We start from the raw sequence: 16,424 nt of genomic DNA, 5'->3' as shown, positions 1-16,424 counted from the left end.
CAACTTGACACACAGTGAGCTTCATCTCAGATTAAGCTTCAGGTTCCCAGCTTTCAGATGATGTACACCACTTCTATGTGACATCTACTGTTGACCTGCTATCTCTCCCTTAAGACCCCATGTACCACCCTAAAAGAGACAAAAACGGGTCTATTGTGGGTCTCGGAGGGTCAACTTTTTTGTAACTTTTGAGATCATTTGCTTTTTTATACTGTCATTTCTTTGCTTTTCTGTATGATTCTGCAATACATATTTATTAAATGTTAAAGTGGGGAAGACATGAAAGAAAGGTCAAAGGTTAACCCAGCTTTGCTTTGACCTCACTATGAACATGCTGGGCTTCATTTCTCCGTATAATATATTTTTTTCCACAATACATATGTAGTATCTTTGTATTGGCTGGTTAGCAAGCATTGGAATTAGAATACACCTCAAAAATATTTATTATTATTTTAGAAAAAATGACAAGACCATCACCAGTCCCTAACTAAATCCTGGAAAAAAGATGTGGTTGAGGTTTAAAAATTTGAAACAGAGAAAGTTGCTTCCTCCAGGTTTGATGAAAGACGTGGCTTCCTTCCCTCGGTCCCGACCTGTCACATGACGACAGCAGATGCACCTGAAGACATGATGACTGCAGACGTATGAACTGATTGTCATGCAGCAGCTCGTCCCGCCGCCGCCCCGTCGCTCTTGATGTGATGATGCTGCATGTTCTCTCTGTGTAGCGTCAAACCCTCACATCAGTTAAACAAACACGCCTGCTCCGCTCCCCAGACGCCTCGCCACAGCATGAATTAATGATCGCAATGAATTATAAATGTCGTGTACATATGTGCACTCGTTCCCATGTGTGCATGCAACACGACGGTTGGATTTCATTTTTTCATTACTGCTCCATTACGAGACCTGAGACAGGAATTTTCATCCGCGCATAAAAATTCACCCAATTTGTTATCGTCTTCTTTGGCATGCAGATTGCTTGTTGTGGTCGCTAGGGAGGATGTTTTCTCTTATTCGTCCTTCCACAATTAGATTTTCAACCTCAAGCAGCTTTCTTATTACATTTCTTTAAATTATTGATGGTAATTAAATGGGGATTTCATCATCATTATGAATTATTAGAACAGGGAGGCGCTGTGTCAATATTGGCACTTTGTCGGCAGGAGCAGATAGATTTATGGGAGGGGGGTGGAAATATTAAATATTTGGTGTTGATAAGTACATTGGAAACGTAAACTCATGGAATATTAAAAATTATTTCGGTGCTGATAAGACAGTATATAAGAAAAAGATTTGGAAAAATATATCAGTGATTAATCGTCAGCCTCAGAACTCCCAGATTTCCATCACTCCTTCTCTCTGGCTCTGCTGTACTGGTTCAGAGGTGTCGGACACCACTGCCAGTTTGCCCTTCAGCAAGGCACGGAGCAGATAACAGCGCATTTGAAATTCACAGCGAGGTGTCGACCTGCTGAGGTACAGTCCACTGAAATAAGTGAAAATCAGGTCACATACCTTCACCTCGCACATGCTGTTTGTTCACCCAAAATATACTTTCAGAACTTTTTACAATTCTGCTGTCTTTTTTAGAGGAGTAGGGGGGGGATGGGGGTAGATAAATAGTCAACAGTAGATGTCACATAGAAGTGGTGTTCATCATCTGACAGCTGGGAACCTGAAGATTAATTTGAGATGCAGCTCAGCACTGTGTGTCAAGTTGTTCTAGTCATTCATAAGAAAAAAATAATAATAATAAATTAATTAATAAATACAAATATATTGTGAAAGTGTATAAGAGCATAGAACATGCTAGTGGAAGTATATGATGGTCATCTCCATGCTCTATTATGTCTCATAAATTGTTGCAGCAATTTTTGGGGTTGATACCATTTGTTACACAGATTTGGTGCTAAATTGAACCATTTTTTTCCACTCGAGAATTGATAAAAATGATCGATAATCCCTCCAAAATACCACATTAAGACTGTGATTTGGTAGCAAAAACTTTGGACATTTGGAGATTTCTGCAAGAATTGCATTTTTCGGCGATTAGATGGCGAGCACTTCTGTTGTGTAAACTGCTCAGAAACCCCCTAATTGTGAATCTACCTAGGAAAGCCATCCATCCTCTGAATGCTCTAGGTCTCTAGTTTGTGACTGTAAAGTTTCATGAGGCTGTGATTATCCTAGAGGTCACCACAGGTCATCTTATACAGTGAGGTTAAGTTTCAAAAAGTGGTCTCACTACAATGAAATGGTTACTATGGAGACTTACATCATCACACATGAATACAGTTGAGCTCATTGGTTCCACAAGAGTCTCAGCTTTACAATACAGTGATACCCAATTTATGTAATTCAAGACTGTTTAGGGACCCCAGTATGCAGAAATATTTCAAATACATGATTTTTAGAATAGGCGAAAATAACAAATTTATACTGCATTCAAAAAACTGCATAGTTTTCACCCAAAACTGCATGTGATTATCATAAAGTGGGCATGTCTGTAAAAGGGAGACTTGTGGGTACCCATAGAACCCATTTTCATTCACATATCTTGAGGTCAGAGGTCAAGGGACCCCTTTGAAATTGGCCATGCCAGTTTTTCTTCACCAAACTTTAGCGTAAGTTTTGAGCGTTATTTAGCTTCCTTCCACAAGCTAGTATGATGTGGTTGGTATTGATGGATTCCGATTCCATTTCATATGATACCAGTTTCTTCACTCTAGCTTAAAAACTGAGCCCGCAACAACCTCTCCAAGACAGAATAGCGGCCGGGCCCATCGGCCCCCACCCCCCTCCTCACCTAGGTTTTCGATGGAGTAGTATCTCTGTTTGCTGTCCACTCGGACCGTCTCGGCATAGGGGCTCCCCACTCCGTAGCCGATGATGTAACCTCGAACTAGGATGTTTGGGCTGAGGGGTGGAGTCCAGGACATGATGATGCTGTTGGGCAGCGGCCTGACGTGCAGAGAGCTGGGCTGGTCGGGCACCTGACTCTCTGCAAAAACACAAACAATGAAACGTTAACAACAAAGAAGAAGACAACGGGAGGTGGTCAGTAATTTTGTAGCCCTGGCTACGGCTCTAAAGCTCCCCCTATTTGCAGCGACAGTTTCAGGTACTTAGATCAGCCGTGGCTAACAGATGCTAACCCTGTTAGCTGTGTATTAAGCCCTAATAAGCCCTGACACTTTGTGTTATTTTTCAGCATCAGATTGGATCAGATTAGCGTGCTCTCTGTCCTCAGGGGGAGACGCTTCATATCACTTTATTGAGTGATAATCCATTGAAATGAGATTTCCGTCCCCTCCCACGCCTGGAAACACAGTTAGCATGGATGTGTTTGCTGCTTGAGTTGCATCCTGCTGACCAGGATATCCTCCTTTTAAGATTCTGCCTGAGGTCAACTTTTCTAATTATCCTGCTAGAAAGTATTAGGTGACCAAACCCTAGAGCTGGCAGCTTGTTTGTTGGATGGTTTTCTCTCCATTTTTTCATCCTCTTTCTTTCATTTTTACTTTATTCGGGGGAAAAAAACATTATCCCCCGGAAGGTACCAGACCTAAAGTCAGTAGCCTGTTGGTTTTGCTGGCATTTGTTTGTTTCTAACCTTTGTAAAACCGAATGATTTTGATTATCAAATATCATGGTTTACTGTCCTCTATATTTTGGGAAATGTCCTTTGCAACGTTGGCAATCTGACCTGATGGTGGCAGTTAGTGTTTTCATACAACTCTTAAATGCAAACTTATAATACATTTTTTTGCTTTAAATTATCTTCCCTTGCAAACATTATTTATTATTTATGTTATGTAACACTTTAACCCCCCTCTATTTAGCATTTTATAATCAGTATACAAACATTTAATAAAATTATTCAATATAAATACTAGGGCTGTCAGAGTTGACACGATAACACGTTAACGTAAATTTGTTTTATCGCCACTAATTTCATTAATGCATTTACGCAACTAGCAATTTTAGGACTGTAGCTGGCTCAGTGTTAAAACTAGAGTGAAGATACTGGTATCATATGAAACTAGAAAATCTAATGAATCCATTGATACCAACCATGTCATACTAGCTTGTGGAAGGAGGCTAAAAACTCATGCTAATTTTGGCGAGAAAAAATTGGCATCGCCATTTTCAAAGGGGTCCCTTGACCTCAAGATATGTGAATGAAAATGGTTATGAATTAATTAAATGTTATGATTTAAGCATATTTTTAATGCTAAATGCAGTACCTGTGAGGGTTTCTGGACAATATTTGTCATTGTTTTGTGTTGTTAATTCATTTCCAATAATAAATATATACATATATTTGCATAAAGCAAGCATATTTGCCCACTCCCATGTTGATAAGACTATTAAAAATTCTATCTATTTACTAAATATAAATTTAAGGTACATTTTGAACAGATTAAATACATATTTTATACTATTACAACTCTCTTAACTATATTGTCATTCATTTTCTGTTAATACAGCAGCATCCACATATGGGTGCTGACAGGAGGAGTTATAGTTATTGTTAAATACTTGAATAAACACTCACTTTACTACTATTATTGTATGTTAAATAGCCTACACACCACTCAATAGTAACAACACTCAAATGACTTTTTGTACTGTGATAAACAGAACGTTTGTCTCCCTACTGTACCCTGTGATCTTATAAACCATTTTTAAATGTTTATAGCTTATAAACACTATATAGGGGGAGTTTAAGTGTTTCCTTCCGTTACTTGTTTTTATGAATGTCTTTTATCTATTAGTTGTGTCTTTTGATGATACAGAGATGGAAATGCAACTATTCCTGATCGTACTTTGACAATATCTTGTAAAATACCTTAACTTTCCCTTATTTTTCTTCCCTATTCCTTCCTTTCCTTTCCTCTCTTCCACCTCCCCCCTCCTCCTTCGATCCTTCCCATCCCTCCTCCCTCCCCTGAGGTGAATCTTCTCTCCATCTATCCGTCTCTGCCCTCAAGTGGTTAAATATTTACTTGTGTTGTTGGGACAGTGGAGGTATTTACATGCTGTTGTACAGATCACTGCTTTCCTATACTCTTTGTCTCTCTGTTCTTACCGTCCAGGTCGTTCTCCGGCGTCTCAGCGGTGTACCAGTCACTGGCCGGACCCGTTCCATTGGCTGTCATGGCTGCTACCTGGAAACTGTACTGACTGCCCTTCTCTAGACCTAGAGAGAGAAAGAGAGCATGTTTTTATAACTGACATTTAGCTACCTTAAAGTGGCAATCTCAAATGTTTTCACCAGTCCACAGCTGTGACATCTGAGCTTTAGAACATTGAGTTGCACAGTGGGAGGAGTTACTTCGGCTGCAGGGTTTCTGCATTAAACTCAAAGACGCCGTTAGGTGACTGACAGCTGGAGCACTTTAAGGCTTGGATGGACATGAAACTCTCTTGGCTGTTTTATCAGTACAAAATATGAACAACTGTGTTGTTCTGGCACTTTGGTGAAAAAAAAAAGTCAAAGAAACAAGCCTGCGGACAAGAAAACTGCAGGGGGGAGCTACAACTCCCATGGTGAATTTCAGTAACAAATATCCAATCACAATGCTTAAAATTCAGTTCTATGCCTGCGCTAACTGTGAGCTTGAAGCTACACGTTGTAGAAACCTGATAAAATATTCGGCAATTATAGTCAGTTCACTTTCGGATTCTGGATCAGTTTGAGACAGAAATGGGACCAAGTCACAAGTCTTTGTACGCCTAAACTTTGAGTTTTGAGCCCTAAACAACTCACAATGTGCTCTTCATCAAATGCATTTAACAGAGTAATAATATATTACAATTTCAAAAATCATGAATGCTTTTCAAAATTTGTATTTGTTAAAACATGTCTATGTAAACACTTCCAACTGAACTTCCTAAAAAAAGTAGTCCTCATATTGCACTTTAATAGCATATAGCAATTAAACAGTACTACAACAGATGGATTGTGTATGTTTCTGTCCTGTCTTGTTGACCTGAAACTTGTAAGTCATGACTTGGGACTTGACATGAAACTTGTTGGTCATGACTTGAGATTTGACCTGAAACTTGTTGGTCATGACTTGAGATTTGACCTGAAACTTGTTGGTCATGACTTGAGATTTGATCTGAAACATGTTGGTCCTGACTTGAGACTTGACCTGAAACTTGTTGGTCATGACTCGGGACTTGACTCTAAAGTTGTTTGATCATGACTTGAGACTTGACCTGAAATGTGTTGGTCATGACTTGGGACTTGACCTGAAACTTGTTGGTCATGACTTGAGATTTGACCTGAAACTTGTTGGTCATGACTTGAGATTTGACCTGAAACTTGTTGGTCATGACTTGAGATTTGACCTGAAATGTGTTGGTCATGACTTGGGACTTGACCTGAAACTTGTTGGTCATGACTTGAGATTTGACCTGAAACTTGTTGGTCATGACTTGAGATTTGACCTGAAACTTGTTGGTCATGACTCGGGACTTGACTCTAAAGTTGTTTGATCATGACTTGAGACTTGACCTGAAATGTGTTGGTCATGACTTGGGACTTGACCTGAAACTTGTTGGTCATGACTTGAGATTTGACCTGAAACTTGTTGGTCATGACTTGAGATTTGACCTGAAACTTGTTGGTCATGACTTGAGATTTGACCTGAAACTTGTTGGTCGTGACTTGAGATTTGACCTGAAACTTGTTGGTCGTGACTTGAGATTTGACCTGAAACTTGTTGGTCGTGACTTAAGATTTGACCTGAAACTTGTTGGTCATGACTTAAGATTTGACCTGAAACTTGTTTGTCATGACTTGAGATTTGACTTGAAACTTGTTGGTCATGACTTGAGATTTGACCTGAAACTTGTTGGTCATGACTTGAGATTTGACCTGAAACTTGTTGGTCATGACGTGACGAAGACTTTACCAGCGCCCGCTTTGCCTTGGAACAGACGGCTCTTTTCTTCCTCTTTTGCAGTTTTGGCAGCGCCTTTCCCGGGTCACTGTGCTGATTACAACACTTGTTCGCTCACACACATTCTCCACCGCTCTCTCTCTCTCTCTTGCTTCACCACTCACTTCTCACGTACACACACGCTCTACGCCCTGGCCATTCTCCAAATGACCAACACCACTCCTACAACAACTGAGTCTAGATAGGGCCATTCTCATTTTTACTTCGGCCACTACACACTTAACGCACGGAAGAAATTTCAGGTGGTTGCAATCTGCAACTTCACCACTAGGTCACCGCCACATACTGCACCTTTAACAAAGGTTTTAATGTGTTGTCCTTTAATCTCCTAAGAGAAGCTGTATTTTGTCATGTTATTTATTGAAATTTAGTTTGTTATTTTCAGACGGTAAAAAGGAGTGATTATTGCTGACAGCCAGGCTTGCAGCGGGCAGATCATATTCAACACACACACACAAACACCTGCCACTGGGGAATGAGCCCCTGTGCGGACGGACAGATGAAGATAACCATCAGTGGAAAATAATGAAAAGGAAGATCAGTTTCATTCAAATCCTGCAAACCTCAAATTGAAATAATAGCCGGTGGCAGTTGCAGACACACACACACACACACACTGACACACACGCACACACACACTCCCGCTCAGATTTAAACGTATGCAAATGCAGAGTTTTCTTTCATGAAGGCAAATGTTAAAGGTTAAGTCTGGTAATATTCTATATTTCTCTTATTGCCAACAAATCCCACCTGTGAACAGGTACCAGAAGTTGTTGGGTTCGATGGCCTCTTGGTCTCCACGGCGACCGGTCTTCCTATATTTGATCTTGTAGGCGGAGATGATGCCATTCTGGGCGCTGCGCGGAGGCGGCTGCCATGACACCTTGATGCTCTGAAAGACAATAAAGACAAAGAAAACAATAAATAAACTAATTGAGCAGCAAAAGATCCTCTGACTGAGGACATGGATGGATTTTGGGACAATGGGAAGTGATAGTCCCCCCACTCCTACAGGGAGGAAGACCTCCAGACTAAAAGAGACACAAAACATGATGCTTCGTTTGTAGTCAATGTCGTTTTGCATCTCCTTGTAGTTATTTTGTCTATTTGTAGTCATTGTGCATATCTTTGTAGTTGTTTTGAGTCTCTTTGATGTTGTTTTGCGTGTATCTGTAGTTGTTTTGCGTCTCTTTGTTGTAATTTTGCATCTCTTTGATGTTGTTTTGCGTGTCTTTGTTTTCATTTTGTGTTTCTTTGATGTTTTTTTGTGTTTATTTGTAGTTGTTTTGCGTCTCTTTGTTGTCATTTTGCGCCTCTTTGATGTTGTTTTGCGTCTCTTTGTTGTCATTTCCTGTCTCTTTGATGTTGTTTTGCATGTCTTTGTAGTTGTTTTGCATCTCTTTGTTGTAATTTTGCATCTCTTTGTAGTTGTTTGCATCTCCTTGTAACATTCTTAATCATAATATAATTGTTTGTTAACAGTAAAATAACTATTAACGGAAGTTTAATTAACTATCAATTTGCTATTCGTTAACGATGGTTATTATAAGGTGTTTCCTGTCTTTTTATTTTTGTTCAGATGAGTCTGATGCTGAGCTGGTGTCTGTGTGTTTTTTCTGTTTTTATTGAATCGCTCTAGTAAAAGTCTCTGGGTGTGAATGAGTGAGTGTGTATGTCGCATATTTGTCTGAGTGTGTATCTGTGTGCGTGTATCGTGTGTGTTTGTTTGTGTGAATGTGTGTGTGTGTGTATGTGTGTGTTTTGCATGCATCTTAATTGCTTTATTTGCATGTTAACAACCCACTCCTGACACACACACACACACAGCAGATGTTTGCCCGGCCCCCAGTGTGCTCTGTTCTGCGAGGCAGCTGCCATCAACCATTTTGCTGATATACTCAGTATGACCCTGTACATGTGTGCGTGTGTGTGCGCGCGTGTCTTAGGTGAGATGAACAGTAATGAAGATTAATGAATTAGAAAAGTAGAAAAAAAGATTTGATCCACCTCTCTCTACCTCTCTCTTTTTGTCTGTCTTTCATAGCTTCTCCTGCTAGTTCAGTAGATAGATTTTATTTCTACTCCTCCTAAGACTACTCCTACAGCTACTAACAATAGAAATTACAACTCAATTGCACTTAAACATCATCAACAGTGAGGTCAGAGGACATTCATAAATTTGGGGGGCGCTGTAACAAAATCAGGTAGTGTATTTGATAAAATAATCGAATCTAACCTTTAGTGTATGTTTATGGTAATGTTTTGCTCCAAATGATGTGGCAAACACCCTGAAGTGACTGATCATCAACATTTGATCTATGAAGTATCATATCAGTAATTGATTTCAGTTTGAAGCAGTAATGTGCCAAGAAACGTAGTAATGTGCCAACAAATGCAAAGAAGAAGACAGCCAGCAAGCAAACATGGATGGTTTCAAATACATTTCAAATTTGCCTAAAATTGGTTTTGCAAATGTTTTATGAAGACGGAAATGTGTTTGACTAATTTATTAAGACTCAACAATTAAACACACAACACATTTTGTGAGAAACAGTGAAAATAACTGTTTGTTTATAAAAAAAACACTCGCTAGGTTAACTTTAAAAAACATGCTGAATCAACTGCCAGCCAATCAGACACCAGTATTTCTGTTGCTGTGGTATACTTTTCACTCACAGCGTGAATTGAAGTGGACTGCCATTATATACAAAGCATGTAGAGCTCAGAACCAGGAGGCCACTTACACATGTACAGATTGTATCACACACATTCACACATCTGTTGTTTGTGTCATATTAGCACACACACACACACACACACACACACTGAGAGTGATGGTGTGTGTATCCCTCCATCAGCTGTGGTGTAAGTCATCGGGCCAACGAGCAGTTTAAATATTCAGCCAGTGTTACTGTGACAACGGCCACAGAGGAATTCATTAACATTTAGCTGCACCTGTTCCCTCTGCTGCTCCTCATCCTGCTAATTGATTACAGCAGAACTGATTACTGAGAGGGAGGAGGGAGAGGAGAGGAGAGGAGAGGAAAGGCAGAAGGATGGAGGGAGAGAGAAAAGAAAAAGGACAAATTGAATAAATGTGTGTGTCGGCCAAATTCCTCCATATACTCCCTCTCTCTCTCTCTCTATCTGGTCACGCGTCACAATGCGCTTCATTAGCTAATTAGCCACTTTGACAGGACACAGTTGGATGTGAGGTCTCCATGGAAACAATATAGAAGTTAAATTCATGTTGGAACAACTCCCACAGAGAGAAAAAGAGGCAAACCATCTGTGAAGGAGGAGAACATCACCGCCACCGCCACCACCACCACCAAACAGAGTCTTTACTGGGAGAAAAAATATTCCTCCTCTACTACGACAACAGCATCAACTACTACAGTTTAAATAACACCACTACTGATATTACTGCTGATACTACCTCTATTAATGCTGCTTCTACTGATAAAGCTAATGCTACTACTTCTATTATTGCTAATACTGATATTACTGCTAATACTACTGCTATTACTGCTGCTGCAACTGCTATTATTGCTGGTACTACTGATATTACCGCTGCTACTACTGCTATTATTGCTACTGCTACTGATATTACTGCTGCTGCTACTGCTATTAATGTGGCAGCTACTGTTATCATTGCTGCTACTACTGATATAACTGATGATACTACCTCTATTAATGCTGCTGCTACTGATATTACTACTGCTATCATTACTGCTACTACTGATATTACTGATGATGCTACCTCTATTAATGCTGCTGCTAATGATGTTACTACTGCTACTACTGCTATTATTGCTGCTATTACTGCGGCAGCTACTGTTATTATTGCAGCTGCTACCTCTATTACTGCGGCAGCTACTGTTATAATTGCTGCCACTGCTGATATTACTGATGATACTACTTCTATTAATGCTGCTGCTACTGACATTATTACTGCTACTACTGCTATTTATTGCTGCTACTACTGATAATACTACTGCTATTATTGCTGCTACTGATATTAATGCTAATATTACTGCTATTACTGCTGCTGCTCCTGATATGCTGCTGCTACTGCTATTATTGCTGTTACTACTGATATTACTGCTGCTATTACCTCTATTAATGCTGCTGCTACTGATATCACTACTGCTACTACTGCTTTTATTGCTGCTACTACTAATATTACTGCTGCTACTACCTCTATTAATGCTGCTGCTACTGATATTACTATTGCTACTACTGCTTTTATTGCTGCTACTATTAATATTACTGCTGCTACTACTGCTATTACTGCTGCTACTACTGCTATCACTGCTGCTACTACCTTTATTACTGCTGCTGCTGCTGCTATTATCGCTGCTACTACTGCTATTATTGCCGCTGCTACTGTTATTACTGCTGCAGCTACTGCTATTATTGCTGCTACTACTGCTATTACTGTTATTACTGCTGCAGCTACTGCTATTGCTATTACTGCTACTTTGTCACTGTTGCTGTACAGGTACAAATACTACCTGCAGCTGCAGCTACTATTAGTGCTACTACTATTACAACTGCTGCAAATACTAGTGCTACTAGTACTGCTGCTGTATTTCTTTTTCTCAGTTGTTGAGTTTCACCTCTTTCACAGCGCTCACTGAACTAAATGGGCTCCATGGATCAATTAAGCCGGTTTCAGATGAACTTCCTCTCCTTGTGTAAATTAGAAGTGAAGTGGCTTCAGGCTGTACTGTAACACTGAATCATTTTTTTTTTCTCTGTCTTGGGTGAAGCAGAAAATGTCGGCAGCAGAATTCCCTCCTGCAGCTGCTTTGTATTCAGATGTAGTTGACATTGTAAAGCAACAGGGCAAGTGAAGCCATGGCCTCGTTCATTGCCTTCAAATAGGCCGAGGGCGTCCGTCTGTTTAAATTATCCCTCAGAGGACACAAGTAAAATGCAGGGAGGTCTGCTGAAAGCTGACGGAGATAACACTGTTAATAATGAGCACTAATAAGAACCAAAACCGTTGTGATAATCACAAGAAGCAGAGACGTCTGACGGAAACTTAATGAACATAATGAAGAAACACAACAATACTGCTAATGTTACTTAACGTAACTTAGAATCTGTGATTCATTATTAAGTGTCAAAGTTAAGTTGTGTTGTTTAACAATTAAACCAACTTTTTGACTCTAGTTCATGTTTAGCCTACTTTCTACAAAACTCCTTGGTTGTTGGTTTGTACTACTTTAAATTATCTTAACCTTGCTAAGTAAATAAATTTGAGTGCATTTCATTTCGAGGTACAGTCAGTATGATTGTATTTCCGGTAGGGCTGTCAAGGTTAACGCGATAATAACGCGTTAAACGCAAATTCGTTTTAACGCTAATAATTTCTTCCATCTATTAATGCAATCGATTTTTCAGAGGTTGTAGCGGGCAGAATTTTAAAGCTAGAGTGAATATACAGTATCATATGAAAAAAAAACTAAGGATTGGTACCAACCATGTCATACTAGCTTGTCATAAAGGATGGTAAATAACGCTCTAAACGTGCGCTAAATTTTGGCAAGGAAAAAGTGGCATGGACATTTTCAAAGGGGGTCCCTTGACCTCTGACCTCAACATATGTGAATGTAAATGGGTTCTATGAGTACCCACGAGTCTCCCCTTTACAGACATGCCCACTTTATGATAATCGCATGCAGTTCGGGGCAAGTCATAGTCAAGTCAGCACACTGACACACTGACAGCTGTTGTTGCCTGTTGGGCTGCAGTTTGCCATGTTATGATTTGAGCATATTTTTAATGCTAAATGCAGTACCTGTGAGGGTTTCTGGACAATACTTGTCATTATTTTGTGTCGTTAATTGATTTCCAATAATAAATGTATAAATACATTTGCATAAAGCAAGCATATTTGCCCACTCCCATGTTGAGAAGAGTATTAAATACTTGACAAATCTCCCATTAAGGTACATTTTGAACAGGAACATTTTTTTGCAAATTATTTGTGATTAATCGCGATTAACTATGAACATTCGTGCGATTAATCGTGATGAAATATTTTAATTGATTGACAGCCCGAATTCCCTGCTGACTCTTTGTACTGTAGTGCTGAGCAGTTTGTCCGATCGATGGATGAAAACGCTTTGAGGAAAAACAAAACTTTAACCTGAATCTGGAATTAATTCAGTGGGTTTCTCTTCTGTTTCTGTATGCTGAGCTATAGTGTGAGAGCTGCATACAGAGCACCTCATCCACCCTGTGACCTCCACATACACACACACACACACACACACACACACACACACACACACACACACACAGGGCCAGGTGAGTAAACACTCCCTGAATTCAATCTGTGATTGTTTGTTCATGTCCTCTGGGTCAGAGCTGCAATCACATCGACTGTGCGCGCGCATGTGTGTGTCTGTTAATGTCCTCTGGGTAAAAGGAGCAATCACATGGAGGCCAGAGTGCCTCTATTTGTTCTGCAATACAACATGCAACACAATGCTGCACCATGCAATGTGTGTGTGAGTGTGTACGTGTATATGTGAGCAGCAGTTAGGCTTTAGAACAATATATTAAGAAAGAATACACATGGAGGTGTGTTTGAGTAGTTGGTTCTCTGTGTATACAGAATATTTAGAAAATATTTTTGAGGATTTTTCAGTGATGGTTGCTGAGTATTAAAGCCACAGCCTGTGATCTGATGATAAAGTACCATAACAGTAACATTCAAACACACTCTCACATTGATCTACTGGTCTTTACGGTAATATAGGGGCTAAAAGAGTTATTTGTATTGCGAAAGATAGTTTTTTCAATTAAACTCACACAAAAATGTTCACATCTGTGGTTAGATTCAGTGGGTCTGGTCGAAAGGAAAACTATTATACATAGTATTCTTTTAGTTTTGGTATGTTTTGTGTTCACATTGACTTATTGCAAACAACATGCAAACTTGAAGTTATATCCAAACAGGTCTGTAAGAAACAATTATTTTCTTTATTGATAAATCTGTAATTATTATATAAATGTGATTAGTTTTTTGATTAATTGATTAATTGAGTAATGTATAAAATGTCAAGAAACTTGGAAAAAGCCCATCACAAGTCTGCAGAGACAGTCAGACGTTATTCCAAAACCAAAAGATATTCACTTTACAATTATACAACCAGAGGAAGGTAGCGAATCCTCACATTTGAGAGGTTGGAACCGATTCATCATTTAACATTTTTATTGATGATTTGATTATCTGTTGACAAATCTATTAATTGACGAATCGTTTCAGCTCTATACACAACATCCTTCTTTCTTAAATGCCTTTCTACCTCATGTATCAGGAAAATCACTGCATACATACTAATGTACATACTGGTAGGTGTTACCATGGTTACAAAATGATCTTGCATAAATATATAGATCAGTCAGGGGTGTAGTTTCCACTGGGGATCGGGAACATGTCCCTCACACTTTTTTGAAAACTGTAAATGTCTTTTTAAGTAGGTGCATAAATTATACAACAATTTTCATGGACTTCAAATTTTTTTTGTTGGACGGCCATTTTTATGGAAAACTAGTTTCATGCTAATGTGCTATTTGCCATTTATATACATGCAGGATATCGCTCTTTTTTCCTTTGGTTGAAAACCCCCAGAGACAGCAGGCATTATGGAAGATGTAGTCATTTAATGCTAACAAAACAATTGTTTTCCCCCTGAGACCTGTGGGATCGTGGGCAATCCCAACCGACTTTACTGTCTTTCAGAAGCTGTAACACGTTTAGTTTTTAGAGCTAGAGTGAAAGTACAGACATCATATGAAACTAGAAAAGGAAGGAATCCATTGGTACTGACTATGTCATGCTAGCTTGTCTGGAAGTGGGCTAACGCTCCAAAGACAAGATATGTGATATGTGATATGTGTTCGATGGGTACCCACAAGTCTTTCCTTTACAGGCATGCCCACTTCATTATAATAACATGCAGTTTTTTGAATGCAATATACATCAAATTTGTTATTTTGGTGTATTTGAATATTTCTGCATACTGGGGTCCCTAAACAGTCTTGGAATTGCATAAATTGGGTATCACTGTAAAGCTGAGATTCTTGTGGATCCAATGAGCCCAACTGTATTCATGTGTGATGATGTTAGTCCCCATAGTAGCCATTTCATTGTAGTGAGAACATGTTTTTTTTTTTATTTGACCTCACTGCATAACATGACCTGTGGTGACCTGGGATAATCACAGCCTCATTAAACTGTATAACCACAAACTATAGACCTAGAGCATTCAGAGGATGGATGGCTTTCCTAGCTAGATTGACAATAAGGGGGTTTCTGAGCAGTTTACACCACAGAAGTGCTCGCCATCCAATTGCCAAAAAATGCAATTCTTGCATACATCTCAATATGTCAAAAGTTGTTGATCCCAAATCACAGCATGGCTTTTTCTATGGTGTTCCTCAAGGTCTTGGTGTCATAATGTGGTATTTTGGAGGGATTATTGATTATTTCTATCAATTCTCGAGTGGTAAAAAATTGTTTAATTTAGCACCAAATTTGTGTAACAAATGGTATGAACCCCAAAATTGCTGCAACAACTTATGAGACATAATAGAGCATGGGGATGACCACCATATACTTCTATCATAATGTTCTAAACCGTTATACACTTTTACAATTTATTTTAATTAATTAATTAATTCATGATTACAACAATTTACATCTCAACTTAATCTTCAGGTTCCCAGCTTTCAGATGATGTACACCACTTCTATGTGACATCTACTGTTGACCTGCTCACTCCCCCTAACGAGCCCCTGTACCTCCCTAAAAAAGACAAAAACGGGTCTATTGTGGGTCTCAGAAGGTTAAAATGAGGTGTTCATCAGTAGATACTATCTCAGAATACTGTTAGAAAATGTCAGCAACTTTCAAAAATCTTTCAGGAAAAAAAAAAAAAAAGAGATGTGTTCTGGGATCAAACCCGCGGCTTTCCGGTCACAGAACCCTCCCTGGCCCAATCTCAGCTCGGCTGTTTACCGTTCGGTCTAATTAGGAGATGAGCTCCTGATGAGGTGGGCGGTGCTTCAGGTGAAGTTGGAGTGATGTTTGATTCAGAGGAGAAGACGGTTTGAGGGTGAAACAGAGCTGATGAATGACAACAAGCTGATGATTATGTTTCTGTTTTTGGTTTCTGAGGGTGTAATCATCCCGTTACCACGACGACTCCGCGCAAAACATCAGAGCAAGGGAATCTGAGATGATTAACGGTAATTATCTGCTGCTCAATGACATCATCACAGGTGCATGACAGAGAGAGAGATAGAGTCAAAGAGAGAATATCTGTATTTCAAGCTGTAAGAATGAATGAACAGATGAATGGATGATTTCACAAAGTGAAACTGACCGACCAACTGACTGAATGAATGACACTAAAAGACCTCGGT

General features: G+C 39.4%; 1 protein-coding gene across 1 annotated transcript in view; it reads right to left on the bottom strand.

The window, feature by feature from the left end:
* The window catches only part of dcc (DCC netrin 1 receptor), a 251,873-nt gene that overhangs the window by 67,391 nt on the left and 168,058 nt on the right, over window positions 1–16,424 (bottom strand). The window contains exons 13-15 of the mRNA XM_037753405.1: window positions 7,728–7,869; window positions 5,096–5,206; window positions 2,810–3,004 (exon numbers count right to left, since the gene is read on the bottom strand). Coding sequence (XP_037609333.1) covers window positions 2,810–3,004; window positions 5,096–5,206; window positions 7,728–7,869 — 448 coding nt within the window. The remainder of the gene's footprint in view (window positions 1–2,809; window positions 3,005–5,095; window positions 5,207–7,727; window positions 7,870–16,424) is intronic.

This window comes from Sebastes umbrosus, chromosome 19 (genome assembly GCF_015220745.1).
Source record: "Sebastes umbrosus isolate fSebUmb1 chromosome 19, fSebUmb1.pri, whole genome shotgun sequence".
Taxonomy (NCBI): domain Eukaryota; kingdom Metazoa; phylum Chordata; class Actinopteri; order Perciformes; family Sebastidae; genus Sebastes; species Sebastes umbrosus.
Note: the sequence above shows the minus strand (reverse complement) of the source record. Positions and strands in the feature narration are given on the sequence as shown.